Raw genomic sequence first — 17910 nt, 5'->3', positions numbered from 1 at the left:
AATACAGGATGTAACTCAGGATCAGTAATGTAATGTATGTACACAGTGACTGCACCAGGAGAATAGTGAGTGCAGCTCTGGAGTATAATACAGGATGTAACTCAGGATCAGTAATGTAATGTATGTACACAGTGACTGCACCAGGAGAATAGTGAGTGCAGCTCTAGAGTATAATGCAGGATGTAACTCAGGATCAGTAATGTAATGTATGTACACTGTGACTGCACCAGCAGAATAGTGAGTGCAGCTCTGGAGTATAGTATAGGATATAACTCAGGATCAGTAATGTAATGTATGTACACAGTGACTGCACCAGCAGAATAGTGAGTGCAGCTCTGGAGTATAATACAGGAAATAACTCAGGATCAGTAATGTAATGTATGTACACAGTGACTGCACCAGCAGAATAGTGAGTGCAGCTCTGGAGTATAATGCCGGAGGTAACTCAGGATCAGTAATGTAATGTAGGTACATAGTGACTTCACCAGTAGAATAGTGAGTGCAGCTCTGGAGTATAATAAAGGATGTAACTCAGGATCAGTAATGTAATGTATGTACACAGTGACTGCACCAGCAGAATAGTGAGTGCAGCTCTGGAGTATAGTATAGGATATAACTCAGGATCAGTAATGTAATGTATGTACACAGTGACTGCACCAGCAGAATAGTGAGTGCAGCTCTGGAGTATAATACAGGATGTAACTCAGGATCAGTAATGTAATGTATGTACACAGTGACTGCACCAGCAGAATAGTGAGTGCAGCTCTGGAGTATAATGCAGGATGTAACTCAGGATCAGTAATGTAATGTTTATACACAGTGACTGCACCAGCAGAATAGTGAGTGCCGCTCTGGAGTATAATACAGGAGGTAATTCAGGATCAGTATTGTAATGTATGTACACAGTGACTGCACCAGCAGAATAGTGAGTGCAGCTCTGGAGTATAATACAGGATGTAACTCAGGATCAGTAATGTAATGTATGTACACAGTGACTGCACCAGCAGAATAGTGAGTGCAGCTCTGGAGTATAATACAGGATGTAACTCAGGATCAGTAATGTAATGTATGTACACAGTGACTGCACCAGCAGAATAGTGAGTGCAGCTCTGGAGTATAATACAGGAGGTAACTCAGGATCAGTAATGTAATGTATGTACACAGTGACTGCACCAGCAGAATAGTGAGTGCAGCTCTGGAGTATAATACAGGAGGTAACTCAGGATCAGTAATGTATGTACACAGTGACTGCACCAGGAGAATAGTGAGTGCAGCTCTGGAGTATAATGCAGGATGTAACTCAGGATCAGTAATGTAATGTATGTACACAGTGACTGCACCAGCAGAATAGTGAGTGCAGCTCTGGAGTATAATACAGGAGGTAACTCAGGATCAGTAATGTATGTACACAGTGACTGCACCAGGAGAATAGTGAGTGCAGCTCTGGAGTATAATGCAGGATGTAACTCAGGATCAGTAATGTAATGTATGTACACAATGACTGCACCAGCAGAATAGTGAGTGCAGCTCTGGAGTATAATACAGGATGTAACTCAGGATCAGTAATGTAATGTATGTACACAGTGACTGCACCAGCAGAATAGTGAGTGCAGCTCTGCAGTATAATGCAGGATGTAACTCAGGATCAGTAATGTAATGTATGTACACAGTGACTGCACCAGCAGAATAGTGAGTGCAGCTCTGCAGTATAATGCAGGATGTAACTCAGGATCAGTAATGTAATGTATGTACACAGTGACTGCACCAGCAGAATAGTGAGTGCAGCTCTGGAGTATAATGCAGGATGTAACTCAGGATCAGTAATGTAATGTATGTACACAGTGACTGCACCAGCAGAATAGTGAGTGCAGCTCTGGAGTATAATACAGGATGTAACTCAGGATCAGTAATGTAATGTATGTACACAGTGACTGCACCAGCAGAATAGTGAGTGCAGCTCTGGAGTATAATACAGGATGTAACTCAGGATCAGTAATGTAATGTATGTACACGGTGACTGCACCAGGAGAAGAGTGAGTGCAGCTCTGGAGTATAATACAGGATGTAACTCAGGATCAGTAATGTAATGTATGTACATAGTGACTGCACCAGCAGAATAGTGAGTGCAGCTCTGGAGTATAATACAGGATGTAACTGAGGATCAGTAATGTAATGTATGTACACAGTTACTGCACCAGCAGAATAGTGAGTGCAGCTCTGGAGTATAATGCAGGATGTAACTCAGGATCAGTAATGTAATGTATGTACACAGTGACTGCACCAGGAGAATAGTGAGTGCAGCTCTGGAGTATAATGCAGGATGTAATTCAGGATCAGTAATGTAATGTATGTACACAGTGACTGCACCAGCAGAATAGTGAGTGCAGCTCTGGAGTATAATACAGGATGTAACTCAGGATCAGTAATGTAATGTATGTACACGGTGACTGCACCAGGAGAATAGTGAGTGCAGCTCTGGAGTATAATACAGGATGTAACTCAGGATCAGTAATGTAATGTATGTACATAGTGACTGCACCAGCAGAATAGTGAGTGCAGCTCTGGAGTATAATACAGGATGTAACTGAGGATCAGTAATGTAATGTATGTACACATTGACTACACCAGCAGAATAGTGAGTGCAGCTCTGGAGTATAATACAGGATGTAACTCAGGATCAGTAATGTAATGTATGTACGCAGTGACTGCACCAGCAGAATAGTGAGTGCAGCTCTGGAGTATAATACAGGATGTAACTCAGGATCAGTAATGTAATGTATGTACATAGTGACTGCACCAGCAGAATAGTGAGTGCAGCTCTGGAGTATAATACAGGATGTAACTCAGGATCAGTAATGTAATGTATGTACACAGTGACTGCACCAGCAGAATAGTGAGTGCAGCTCTGGAGTATAATACAGGATGTAACTCAGGATCAGTAATGTAATGTATGTACACAGTGACTGCACCTGCAGAATAGTGAGTGCAGCTCTGGAGTATAATACAGGAGGTAACTCAGGATCAGTAATGTAATGTATGTTCACAGTGACTGCACCTGCAGAATAGTGAGTGCAGCTCTGGAGTATAATACAGGATGTAACTCAGGATCAGTAATGTAATGTATGTACACAGTGACTGCACCTGCAGAATAGTGAGTGCAGCTCTGGAGTATAATACAGGATGTAACTCAGGATCAGTAATGTAATGTATGTACACAGTGACTGCACCAGCAGAATAGTGAGTGCAGCTCTGGAGTATAATACAGGAGGTAACTCAGGATCAGTAATGTAATGTATGTACACAGTGACTGCACCAGCAGAATAGTGAGTGCAGCTCTGGAGTATAATACAGGATGTAACTCAGGATCAGTAATGTAATGTATGTACACAGTGACTGCACCAGCAGAATAGTGAGTGCAGCTCTGGAGTATACTACAGGAGGTAACTCAGGATCAGTAATGTAATGTATGTACACAGTGACTGCACCAGCAGAATAGGGAGTGCAGCTCTGGAGTATAATACAGGATGTAACTCAGGATCAGTAATGTAATGTATGTACACAGTGACTGCACCAGCAGAATAGGGAGTGCAGCTCTGGAGTATAATACAGGATGTAACTCAGGATCAGTAATGTAATGTATGTACACAGTGACTACACCAGCAGAATAGTGAGTGCAGCTCTGGAGTATAATACATGAGGTAACTCAGGATCAGTAGTGTAATGTATGTACACAGTGACTGCACCAGCAGAATAGTGAGTGCAGCTCTGGAGTATAATACAGGATGTAACTCAGGATCAGTAATGTAATGTATGTACACAGTGACTGCACCAGCAGAATAGTGAGTGCAGCTCTGGAGTATAATAGAGGATGTAACTCAGGATCAGTAATGTAATGTATGTACACAGTGACTGCACCAGCAGAATAGTGAGTGCAGCTCTTGAGTATAATACAGGATGTAACTCAGGATCAGTAATGTAATGTATGTACACAGTGACTGCACCAGCAGAATAGTGAGTGCAGCTCTGAAGTGTAATACAGGATGTAACTCAGGATCAGTAATGTAATGTATGTACACAGTGACTGCACCAGCAGAATAGTGAGTGCAGCTCTGGAGTATAATACAGGATGTAACTCAGGATCAGTAATGTAATGTATGTACACAGTGACTGCGCCAGCAGAATAGTGAGTGCAGCTCTGGAGTATAATACAGGATGTAACTCAGGATCAGTAATGTAATGTATGTACACAGTGACTGCACCAGCAGAATAGTGAGTGCAGCTCTGGAGTATAATACAGGATGTAACTCAGGATCAGTACAGGATCAGTAATGTAATGTATGTACACAGTGACTCCACCAGCAGAATAGTGAGTGCAGCTCTGGAGTATAATACAGGATGTAACTCAGGATCAGTAATGTAATGTATGTACACAGTGACTGCACCAGCAGAATAGTGAGTGCAGCTCTGGAGGATAATACAGGATGTAACTCGGGATCAGTAATGTAAGGTATGTACACAGTGACTGCACCAGCAGAATAGTGAGTGCAGCTCTGGAGGATAATACAGGATGCAACTCTGGATCAGTAATGTAATATATGTACACAGTGACTGCACCAGCAGAATAGTGAGTGCAGCTCTGGAGTATAATACAGGATGTAACTCAGGATCAGTAATGTAATGTATGTGCACAGTGACTGCACCAGCAGAATAGTGAGTGCAGCTCTGGAGTATAATACAGGATGTAACTCAGGATCAGTAATGTACTGTATGTACACAGTGAGTGCACCAGCAGAATAGTGAGTGCAGCTCTGGAGTATAATACAGGAGGTAACTCAGGATCAGTAATGTAATGTATGTACACAGTGACTGCACCAGCAGAATAGTGAGTACAGCTCTGGAGTATAATACAGGATGTAACTCAGGATCAGTAATGTACTGTATGTACACAGTGAGTGCACCAGCAGAATAGTGAGTGCAGCTCTGGAGTATAATACAGGATGTAACTCAGGATCGGTAATGTAATGTATGTACACAGTGACTCCACCAGCAGAATAGTGAGTGCAGCTCTGGGGTATAATACAGGATGTAACTCAGGATCAGTAATGTAATGTATGTACACAGTGACTGCACCAGCAGAATAGTGAGTGCAGCTCTGGAGTATAATACAGGATGTAACTCAGGATCAGTAATGTAATGTATGTACACAGTGACTCCACCAGCAGAATAGTGAGTGCAGCTCTGGAGTATAATACAGGATGTAACTCAGGATCAGTAATGTAATGTATGTACACAGTGACTGCACCAGCAGAATAGTGAGTGCAGCTCTGGAGTATAATACACAGTCACAGAGGTCATTATGTGTGTGTTCCTGGTATATACTTTTTGCACTTAGACCTTCGGCTTGTGTGGTGCACATTGGAGGGGGTTGGTTAGTAGTGGTGGGCAGCGGGGATTTTGTGTTTAGTGCATTAGTATTCTTAGACAGGGAAAAATATAACCTGACGGGTGATCTTGTTTCTCAGACTCGTCGTTATACGCTCCTTGTTGCTTCGTCGTCTGAGGGACGGTCGTCCTGTGTATTTAATAAAGTGGAAACAATCTTAAGCCGTGCTATAAATAGCTGCAGGAAACAATGGAGAATTTGGCCCATTTCCTTAGTAGAATCCACCCAGCGACCCTATAAACACTGCGGCGGAGCTGCGATAACGTGATTATCCCGCCCCTGTCATTGCGCCATCTTGTGGCTTGCGCAGTCCTGCAGCTCATTAGCGCGGCTCCGTCCTGATTAAATTGTGCTACATTTAATCTTTAGAATAATTGTTAATTGTGTAGAAGAAGAAAACACGGATTATCTGCCGCGGTTGACATGAATCTGGCCTAATTAACAACCGCTGCTTTTAGAAATTAGTTTTCGTTTTGCTGCTGGCTGAGTTATATTTAGAGGTTTATGGTGCAGGGAAATATCTGTTCTGTTCTATGAGGTTCTTAGATACTTTGTATTAGTTTTTTTTTAGCATGAAGCTGCATTATTGAGGATGAGTGGGAGGAGCTTAAACAAGTCTGTGCAGGATGGAAAGACAGTGCACTATGCAGCAGATGAACTACCTGTCACCACTTTAGCTTACAAAGTTTCACATGTTCACTCCTGCCACAAACAGTAGGATCATAGGCTGCAATATAATGTGGAGCTGTATGATTAAGGAAGAGTGGGAGGAGTTTAGACAAGTCTGTGCATCATGTAAAGGCAGTGTACTGTGCAGCGGGTGACATTTTTGCCACTATATATAGCTGCATGCGTTGACATTCAGGACAATGTGGAGCGACGTACGTCCAGCAGTAAAATCGTCTGCAGACAGTTACTGGATTACTCAGAATATTCCGGAACAATGAAAACTTTTAAGAATTCTGCTAGACTGCGGCTCTGCAGCACCGATAGAGATAAGGAATAAGCTGCGGTGGTAGATTCCCTCTCTGATAGCCGTGTAATCAATGAGGATAGCATCTCCTACCTACAGGCGATGGCTCCGCTTCATTTCGGAGGATGATTGCTTCTTTTATCTGCTGTGTACATGGAGGGAATAGAAACAACAGAATCACCTTCAACGCAGAAAAGTTTCTTTATAAACTTTTTTTTGTAGTAATAGATTCATATAAAACTGAGAAACTCCCCCCAATAATTACAGGGATTGTCCACGACCAGACAGCCACAATGTAATCAATGCAGGACCCGAAATAAACTAAATACAGTGTGTGCTCCCCTCCTGCAGCGGCGTCGTTCTACCAATGTCAGCGCCGCTCTTCCGTGACAGTGACATCAGACTGTTGTGTCACGTGCCGACTGCAGGCAGTGAGCCTAGTTCATCATCCCCATGGCCTGAAGTGGCTGATAACAGGGAGTAATAGCTTGAAGTCTCCTGTCGTACAGTCGCCGCCCCCCCTAATGGCTGATAACAGGGAGTAATAGCTTGCAGTCTCCTCTCTAACCTTTGTGAAGGTGTACGCAGCCTTTATGCAGAGCTCGGACTCTCCTGGTCTGTAGTTCTGTCATTCATTTTAATTAGTTCCCTTCAGATATTTAGTCTTTCCCCCGAGCACAGGATCAATATTTGCTATTACTCTGCGGCTCCTATATGACATAAATATGTTCATCTGACAAGAAAGGTCAGACAGCATAAAATACGACGGCCGAGCCATGAGACCCGAGCCCCCCACCATCCGAGAGCTGCTTTACACGATAGATCATACGGTACAGTGCAAAAGTTTTAGACAGGTGTGGAAAAAAATGACTGCACAGTAAGAAACTTTCACAAATAGAAGAGTTATTAGTTTATTTGTATCAATGAACAAAAGAGAAATGTACATCCCATCGATACTTGGAGTCCTGGAGGTGATGATCCGGCCGCACAGAGCCCTGATCTCCCATCATCCAGTCTGTCTGGGATCACATGAAGGATCCGCACAAGCCTCATACGCAGAAGATCTGGGCTCAGGTCTCCAAGATGGTTGGAACAATCTCCTGCCGAGATCCTCCATAACCTGTGTGCAAGGGACGAGAAGTGATGGAGGCGACGGGCGGTCACCAGATACTGATGATGGAGGTGACGGGCAGTCACCAGATAATGATGATGGAGGTGACGGGCGGTCACCAGATACTGATGATGGAGGTGATGGACGGTCACCAGATACTGATGATGGAGGAGACCAGCGGTCACCAGATACTGATGATGGAGGAGACCAGCGGTCACCAGATACCGATGATGGAGGTGACGGCAGTCACCAGATACTGATGATAGGGGCGATGGACAGTCACCAGGTACTTATAGGATCTAGATTTCTCTTTTGTTCATTTACTTTGCATTTTGATAATTGATATATCATACACTAGTAACTCCTCTGTGTGAAAGCTCTCTGTGACTCTCCATCTGCCTCCCACCTTTTATCTCTATCCTCCTCCTTCGTCCTTTCACAGCTTACTAACTCTCCTACTCACAAAGATGGAAACACGCTGGACCTGATCTTCTCCCGGCTCTGCTCAGCGCATGATTTTCCTAACTCTCCTCTCCCGCTCTCTGACCACAGGCTTCTGTCATTCTCCATCAGTAACTGTCGCTCCACTCAGGACACCCCCACCTATAGAAATATACGCGCCATTAACACTCAGAAACTTGTCAAGAAATTGCAGTTATTATTGGCCCCGATCTCCTCCCTCTCCTGTCCTGACTCTGCGCTGAAACATGATAATGAAACACTAAAGTCTCTAATGATCTACTAACAGCTAAATCCAAAGGTCACTGCTCCCTGCTGATCTCCTGGATCTCTCTGCAGCATTCGACACTGTGGATCACCAGCTCCTCCCCACTATGCTCCGCACTATTGGCCTCAAGGACACCGCTCTCTCCTGGTTCTCCTCTTATCTCTCTGACCGCTCCTTCTCTGTGTCTTTCACCGGCTCCTCTTCCTCTCTCCTTCCTCTTACTGTCGGGGTTCCTCAAGGATCAGTCCTAGGCCCCCTTCTTTTCTCCTTATACTCGGCTCCCATTGGACAAACAATCAGCAGATTCGGTTTTCAGTACCATCTCTATGCTGATGACACCCAATTATACACCTCTGCTCCGGACATCACCCCTGAATTATTACAAAAGACCAGCAATTGTTTTCCTGTCGTCTCTAACATTATGTCCTCCCTCTATCTGAAACTGAACTTCTTGTGTTTCCTCTTTCCATTAATCCACCTGTGCCCAAAATTGCGATCTCCATGTGTGACTCCACCATTACTCCCAGGCAACAAGCCCGCTGTCTTGGGGTCATACTTGATTCAGATCTTTCCTTCTCTCCCCATATCCAATCACTCGCTCGCTCATGTCATCTACACCTCAAAAACATTTCTGGAATCCGACCTTTTCTTACCTTTGACTCTGCAAAAACTCTTACTGTCACACTGATTCATTCTCATCAGGACTACTGCAACTCTCTACTAATCGGTCTCCCTCTTACTAAACTCTCCCCTCTCCTATCCGTCCTTAACGCAGCAGCCAGGATCATATTCCTCGCCAACCGCTACACCGATGCCTCTTCCCTGTGCCAGTCATTGCATTGGTTACCCATCCGCTACAGAGTTCGATATAAACTCATCACTCTCACCCACAAAGCGCTCCATGCTTCAGCACCGCCCTACATCTCCTCTCTCGTCTCAGTCTACCACCCTACCCGTGCCCTCCGTTCTGTTAATGACCTAAGATTAGCGTCCTCAATTATCCGGACCTCCCATTCCCGTCTCCAAAACTTCTCACGTGCTGCGCCAATTCTTTGGAATGCACTACCCAGGACTCTTCGGTTAATCCCCAATACCCACAGTTTTGTGTGCCCTAAAAACGCATTTCTTTAGACTGGCGTATCGCCTCACCTCACCTATCTAACTACCCCTTATTTCCCCCCATACAAAACTTCCTTCCAAATCAGGTCCCTCGTATCTTCTGTTCACACACCCCATGTACTTAATAGACTTCTGTGTCTGTACTTGTTCACATACTGGTTGATGACCGGTTCATTTAGCATTATGTGATTACCCTTTTTATTACATTGATGGCTGACCGTACAACACAAGCAATTTCCCCTATGTCCTCATAGATTCTAGCTTGCGAGCAGGGTCCTCGCTCCTCTTGGTATCTGATTTATGTGATTGTTATTCTGTCTTTTTATTGTCTGTACAATTCCCTTCTAAAATGTAAAGTGCTGCCGAATATGTTGGCGCTATAGAAATAAAAATTATTATTATTAAAGCTTCTTACTTTGCAGTATTTTAATACACCTGCCTAAAACTTTTGCACAGTACTGTATACTCACAGCCTTCTGTTTGCTCAAAAAAATCTGAAATAAGATATTGAAGCCACGATATCGTTTTGTGCACACAGTACCTATGCGGACCGATGTGTCTGCTCTCGCAGTCACGTGTTACTATAGGTTTTATTTCAGTTGTACTATTCTCCAATCATTAGTTTTCTACCTGCATGCTGGGAGTTGTAGTTGCGGCCGTTATAGTGGCACAGTTTGGGGGTCCCGTGTTATCACCTTATATCGTTCCCACTGACGGGGTGACTTTGTCTTTTCAGTTAAGATCCCGCAGTGCTGCGTGGAGGAGACCTGGTGGCATTTCCTGCTCATCATCCTGGCAGCCGTCGTCCTCTTCATAGTGGTTATTATGTGCTACAAGGCAATAAAAAGGTGAGATGCGGAAGTCTGAACACATAGGGTAAGCCACTACAGCTGCTATGGGGTCCATATAGAAGGGGGGGGTCTCTATTTAGGTGAGTCATGTCACATCAAGTGAATTCAGGTGCAATACCGGACACCACCTGAGGGTTAGAGTGGCGCTGTTCCCCATCAAACACATCCCCATTAGTATAGGCTGTAAAAAATGTATGAAATGTAGTAGAAAAAGATCTTTATTTTCCCCCAACATGTGTTTAAAGGTAAATTCTCCTTAAGAATCCGCAGCTATTAGCACAGGGATTGCTACAAATTAACAAATTGTGATGTTTTTGTGGTCTCGGCGGTGATGGGGCGTCCTGCGGCCGCTCTGATTGGTGCACTGCTGGCTGAATTAATTGCTTTGCTTTACCCCCTGCTCCTCGGCTGTTTCCATAATTATACAGTAAGGGGCAACTAATGAGGCGGCCGCTGATCCCCGGCAGAGAACTGCTGCACTGAATCTGCAGAGACTGGATGATGAGCGCGGAGGGTAAAGATGCTCATGTGTAAGAGAAGTATGAAAATAATACAACGCAGAACACTACAACCCCCATCATGACAACAGCATAACTCTGTAATACTCTACACATTGGGTACTACAACCCCCAACATGACAAGAGCATAACTCTGTGATACTCTACACATTGGGTACTACAACCCCCAACATGACAAGAGCATAACTCTGTGATACTCTACACATTGGGTACTACAACCCCCAACATGACAAGAGCATAACTCTGTGATACTCTACACATTGGGTACTACAACCCCCAACATGACAAGAGCATAACTCTGTGATACTCTACACATTGGGTACTACAACCCCCAACATGACAAGAGCATAACTCTGTGATACTCTACACATTGGGTACTACAACCCCCATCATGACAACAGCATAACTCTGTAATACTCTACACATTGGGTACTACAACTCCCAACATGACAAGAGCATAACTCTGTGATACTCTACACATTGGGTACTACAACCCCCATCATGACAACAGCATAACTCTGTAATACTCTACACATTGGGTACTACAACTCCCAACATGACAAGAGCATAACTCTGTGATACTCTACACATTGGATACTACAACCCCCAACATGACAAGAGCATAACTCTGTGATACTCTGCACATTGGGTACTACAACTCCCAACATGACAAGAGCATAACTCTGTGATACTCTACACATTGGGTACTACAACCCCCATCATGACAACAGCATAACTCTGTAATACTCTACACATTGGGTACTACAACTCCCAACATGACAAGAGCATAACTCTGTGATACTCTACACATTGGATACTACAACCCCCAACATGACAAGAGCATAACTCTGTGATACTCTACACATTGGGTACTACAACTCCCAACATGACAAGAGCATAACTCTGTGATACTCTGCACATTGGGTACTACAACTCCCAACATGACAAGAGCATAACTCTGTGATACTCTACACATTGGGTACTACAACCCCCAACATGACAAGAGCATAACTCTGTGATACTCTGCACATTGGGTACTACAACTCCCAACATGACAAGAGCATAACTCTGTGATACTCTACACATTGGGTACTACAACCCCCATCATGACAACAGCATAACTCTGTAATACTCTACACATTGGGTACTACAACTCCCAACATGACAAGAGCATAACTCTGTGATACTCTACACATTGGATACTACAACCCCCAACATGACAAGAGCATAACTCTGTGATACTCTACACATTGGGTACTACAACTCCCAACATGACAAGAGCATAACTCTGTGATACTCTACACATTGGATACTACAACCCCCAACATGACAAGAGCATAACTCTGTGATACTCTACACATTGGATACTACAACCCCCAACATGACAAGAGCATAACTCTGTGATACTCTACACATTGGATACTACAACACCCAGAATGACAAGATCACTTTAAATGGCTATAATACAATCCTATTATATATACTCTACACATAGGGTACTATAACCCCCAACATAAGACCCCTAGAAATGGCTATAATAGGATTGTATTATATATACTCTACACATAGGGTACTATAACCCCCAACATAAGACCCCTAGAAATGGCTATAATACAATCCTATTATATATACTCTACACATAGGGTACTATAACCCCCAACATAAGACCCCTAGAAATGGCTATAATAGGATTGTATTATATATACTCTACACATAGGGTACTATAACCCCCAACATAAGACCCCTAGAAATGGCTATAATACAATCCTATTATATACTCTACACATAGGGTACTATAACCCCCAACATAAGACCCCTAGAAATGGCTGTAATACAATACTATTATGCTATACACATTGGATACTACAACCCCCAACACTACTTGACCAATGGGCATTACCGTGATACTTTTATGTTATATTCTGTGCTTAGGACACTGCAACCCCCAATGTGAGCCGACCACTAAACATGACTATTCTACTCTATCCTTGGAGTACTACAACCACCAACATTACCCAGTCACTGAAAATTACCATAATACATAAATAATATATTCTATATACTGGAAACGACCATAATAGACTTCTACTGTACTCCATACACAGAACACTACAACTCCCAACATGTCCAGACCACTGAACACAGTATAACTAGTTCTATTATACCCTGTACAAAAACACTACAACCCCCAGCATGACGATAGTACTATTCTATTACAGCAGTTTCCTAGTTGTGGTCTCATTGGCCATCTGTGTGACACATCATTAGATGCTGTGTGTTATTGCAGTGACCTGCTCGCTGTTATCAGCCTGTGTTCTCTCAGCTGCTGTCACTTTTTTGGATCCATCGCAGGAACTAAATAAAGAAACCTTGTAATGTTCCCATCTGGAGCGGCCCGGCGTATTAATAGCCGGGTCACCCGTCTCCCCGCTGCGCCGGCTCCGCTCTGTAATGAGGCAGCAGAACAGAAGCCGAGCGCAAATCCGAAATATACCACACGGTATAGAGGACACCCATGTGGGGTCCAACCCCAGCATAGAAAGCCAGAATACTGGGGAAAATCCTGGTAATCCAGCATACGGGTATCTTTGTAAAAATAAAAAAGTATTTGGATTATTGGATGCCAGATTACTAGAGTTTCTGGATTATTGGATGATATTGTACAAATTCTGAATAACTGGATGCCAAATTATAACAATTTTTGATTATTGGGTGCCAAATTATTTTAGTTTCTAGATTATTGGATGCCAGATTATAAAAATTCTAGATTATCAAATGTCAGATTATTCTAATTTCTGGATTACTCGATGCTATATTACTAAAGTTTCAAGATCATTGGATGATAGATTATAAGAATTCTGGATTATTGGATGCTACGTTATTATAGTTTCTGAATTATTGGATGCCAGATTATAAGAATTCTGGATTATTGGATGCCACGTTATTATATAATCTGGCATCCAAAAATTCAGAAACTATAATAACGTGGCATCTAATAATCCAGAATTCTTATAATTTGGCATCCAATAATTCAGAAACTATGAATTCGGGATTATTGGATGCCACATTATTATAGTTTCTGAATTATTGGGTGCTAGAGTATAAAAATTCTGGATTATTGGATTCCAGATTATAATAGTTTTTGGATGCCAGATTAGAGTTACCAATTATTGATGGCAGAAGTTCCTGAATTATTGGATGGCAGATTAATGGACTTTAATGGTAATTAGAATGTTTTAGTAGTTGACCCAAAACGTGCTGCACATGGCGGACACTCTGCGGTCCGCACTCCCCAACTTCTTGCGTTTTTGCCCCAGTCGCAGTCCAGTTGTTGTCTCCTTGGAGGCGGCGAGAGGCCGATCCTGAAAGGGTTTATGAATAGTCATAGGGGATTGTGTGACAGCTTCCCGCACTTCATGGCTGGATGCACAGAATCCGCAGGTTTATTGCAGCGCTGGGAATTGGCGAGGAGATGGGGAGAACATTGCAGTGACGGCACAGCGGCTTCATTGTGATTGATGAGGAGGCAGATGGCAGAAGATCATGAATAATAAATTATGATGAGGGTGGGAGAACCCAGAGTCTCAGGAGAGAGGAGCTCACACACTGGGATGCTAGGTGCACACCTACAGCCTTAAAGGGATTATCCAGGATTAGGGAAACCTGGCTGCTTCTTCCAAAAAAAACAGTTCATGTGAGATGGTGCTGCTGAGCCCTATTCATATGATGGGAAGACAGCAGCCATGTTTTTCTGATTCTGGACAACCCCTTTAAGGTACTGTACATTCCCATACTACATCACGGTGCTTCAAGGGTCCACACAACCAGCCACCACCATTATTACAGTGGGGGACCACAAGAGAAGCCAAACTCATCAGCATGTCAGTCCTGTCCTGATGTGCAGTGATGGCGGTGCCTCTTGAGTTGTGATGTCACAGGATTTCCCGTGATGTCATCACCTTCAAACCAGTGTGCCCGTCCCCATATTCTGTGCCCACTATACAATGTAACTAACCCATGTGCCCTTTTTGAAGGGTTTGTAGAATATAAAGAAAAGTTGCAGCTTTTCATCCACAATATTTCAATTAGCCTTGTTCGATATCTCTGCTTGCGGTCAGTGAATGGGTTACTCCTCTTTATGTCCACATTCAGCAAACCCTGTACAAAGCTGATCCTGGTCCGGTCTCATCTGCAAAGTGGATACAGTCGTGTTCATTCTGCAATGTGAGCAAAGCACATCAGCACAAATGATGGCTTGCAACAATGTACAGGTTCAGCGATCTTGGTGGCTACAGTCCATTGGAGATTACTCTATCATCAAAGAAGGCTTCAATACACGGTTAAGATGGCGAATTTCGACCTCCAAACTTCTTTAGAAACTCACTTTGGCGCCTCTTGGAGGACACAGTTTTCCAATAAGTTTTGACAATTTACTGCACAAACTACCAACGCGCAGGAAGGCATGCAGCAAGTCTATCTCGTAGTGGAGACGACTGGCGGGCGACAAATCGGCGAGACCACTCGGAGCGAGGATGTTTATCATCGCTGTCGGCGAGGTTGATTCATTCATGAGAAGTGAAAATGCAAAGTATGTACAGTCCAAATATCAGCTCAGTCGACCGTCTCTTTTAAAAGTTACAGCATTTTTCCAGGTAAAGTAGTGAGTGAATCACCCTGGATCAGGAGGCATTGCCTCAGCTAAAAGCAGGACCAGCTATGTACAGAGGTACCTGACCACCTCATTCACTGACCGCAAGCCATCTTATAAAGTGAAGCAGAGTTTATTCAAATTATAGAGACATTAAACTTTCATCCTAAACCAGAAAACCCTTAAAAGTTGGCCGCAAATAGTTCAGATTCCAGTGGCCACCATGACTGAACATGTTTGATATTTTAGGGTGATGCTAAGAGGTCACTATCTATTTGTGGGGTCTCTAAAGTCATGGATGTGTCACAATGGACCACTAGTAGGGCTTGCTAGGCAGTATTGCAGGGTTGGAGGGTCCTACTAGATCTCCACATCCAGGTCCTCCTCCACCCTTGGCCGCTAAAATGCTCTGCTTGTACATTATGTCAAGAAGGAATGCAGCTCCCCCGCTATTGTCCTTGGCAGTGACCCCATAACAGAGGCTTGGGGGGGGGGGGATAAAATATGACTGAGGGGTTGTAAATGCAATAACCCTCTTCTCCCCACCCCACATCCCTAATATTACGTGCTGTAAATAAGGTCGCTTTTATGACCGCTCTCTGTGCTCCTGTTTTATTGAGACAGTTGGTAATAAAGATGAATTAAGATTCCGCCTTTTAGTGACATTGGCCCTGCACGGTCCACACACCGAACTCTGCAATAAAACTCACAGAATTGTTCTGTCCTCGCATGTACTGACTTCCTGGTGAGCTTGTGCTTTTACACAGGAGCCAATCGGAACAGGCAGAGCTGCAGTGTAAAGTATGGAGGACGATAGAGCAGCAGCTTGAGCTTCTTAGACAGGAAGTAGATTTTGGAATATTTCTGGGTCTAAAAGACAATGCAGCTAAACTGCAATTTCTGCTTTTCTAGGATGGTGCTTCAGTATAGCGCATGGTGGGTTGAAAGCGCACCATCTTAACATTGTGATGAAACAAAGGAACATTTTCAACTGTGTCACCTTTAAAGATAATGCTGTTAAGATGGAATCATTGATTACAGCTGTACCTTTTTGGAGTAATGCTGCAGGTTAAAGTATGGGCAAGCAAAAATATTTGAAAACATTACTGACAAAAATGAGGGTGCATGTATTTAAAGATGGCTGATTGATACTGGACATCACTCAGAGGCATCATTATAGTGGGTTGCAGTCGTACCTGGGTGGGCTAAAAGGTCCCTTTGGCCCCTATGAGAAGACAAATTCTATTAAGTACCCATGAGAACTGGGGTCCCTTTATGATTTTGAATTGGGGCCCACGAGCATCAAGTGTTGTCAAGTCTAATGGATGGTGTGCTGAGCCGCGGGCCGGGCGCGGGATTCGGTTACCCATACGATCGGCCGCAGTTTCCTCCAGCCCTGATGTAATTGCAGGGAACAGCATCAGCATAGAATTGATTTTTTTTTTTTTTTTGCTTCCATTACACTCTGCTAATTGCCGCTTCTCTCCGTGGGGAGATTTTAAGAGCTGTCTGATTATCAAATCCTCCCATTACTAAGCCGGTGCTGGATCTGTCATGTCACAGGTGAAAATGCAAACGTTTGTACGTCTGCCGCTGACAACCATTGTACCGTATCCCAACTTCTTATTATCCAGTCTGCAGACAATCGTGTTATTTCCTTCCATTACAGTCAGGATTTGAAAAGGTCTGCAGTCTCCATTTAAAAATATGTCAGACTCATCTCCGCCATGATTGATGCGGTATAAATTGCGGCGGCGGCGTTTGCCTGGTGCGGACAGGCGGCAGGCGATTACATTCTGGAATAACCATTCATTATCACAGTCAAAATGAATAGATGCAGCAAAACTTGCACAAACATCCGGACACATTGGAGCAAACACCTACCAGCAAATTCTTGGGAACAAGCACCATAACTCCACCACCATCTCTGCTGCCAGTTTCTGCCCTTTACTTTCACAGCTGGTGACTTGTTACAATGTATCCAGTCTAGAGATCCTTTCTGAGGTGAACACAGCTGCAGTAAGGTTCACTCTCTGTATGTTACAAGGGATCAGTAGATCTGTGTCACTTCTGGGTTTGTCTCATGAAGAATTACCTATACTGAAACATTGTAGCAAGTCCTCAGCTGTGAGAGCAGTCAGGTCAAGTTAGCAGCCTCTGGAAGTCAATGGCAAAGTTACCATTCACTGAGATTCATTGTATCCAAACCAATAAGGGAACGTTAGAGCGATGATCTCTAAGCAACGGGAAAACTACAACTCCCAGCGTGCTCCAACAGCGGTGCCTTATTGTAATGCAGTCTGGATCTGATTCTTTCTCAGCCCATTGGTGTCCTAGGAAGACGAGATCCCCCTTTATTGCAGAGAGGATCCAATTTCCAGGTGACAAGTGACAACTCTAAACTAGAGTGATGACATCACAGCGATTAACCCTTACATCACCTCCCCTTCTATTAACTTTAACCCTAAACCAAACATAACAGAAAACCTTCATGACAAATCCTTTGTGTTCACCTGCATA

The 17910-nt window shown here is 43.6% G+C and overlaps 1 protein-coding gene across 5 annotated transcripts in view; it reads left to right on the top strand.

Moving 5' to 3' along the window:
• PRIMA1 (proline rich membrane anchor 1) overlaps positions 1-17910 on the top strand; it is a 61363-nt gene that overhangs the window by 26234 nt on the left and 17219 nt on the right. For 3 of the 5 annotated variants that reach the window (XM_073638301.1, XM_073638302.1, XM_073638306.1), the window contains exon 4: positions 10110-10221. In XM_073638301.1, the coding sequence (XP_073494402.1) occupies positions 10110-10221 (112 nt within the window). Of the gene's footprint in view, positions 1-10109; positions 10222-17711; positions 17772-17910 lie in introns of all 5 variants that reach the window. The other 2 variants (XM_073638303.1, XM_073638304.1) reach the window with 1 other exon arrangement.

This window comes from Phyllobates terribilis, unplaced genomic scaffold, assembly GCF_046119375.1.
Source record: "Phyllobates terribilis strain yellow unplaced genomic scaffold, ASM4611937v1 Scaffold_7__3_contigs__length_470593459, whole genome shotgun sequence".
In the NCBI taxonomy this organism is placed as follows: Eukaryota; Metazoa; Chordata; class Amphibia; order Anura; family Dendrobatidae; genus Phyllobates; species Phyllobates terribilis.
The sequence above is the reverse complement of the archived record's forward strand: the minus strand, read 5'-3'. Positions and strand labels throughout refer to the sequence as shown.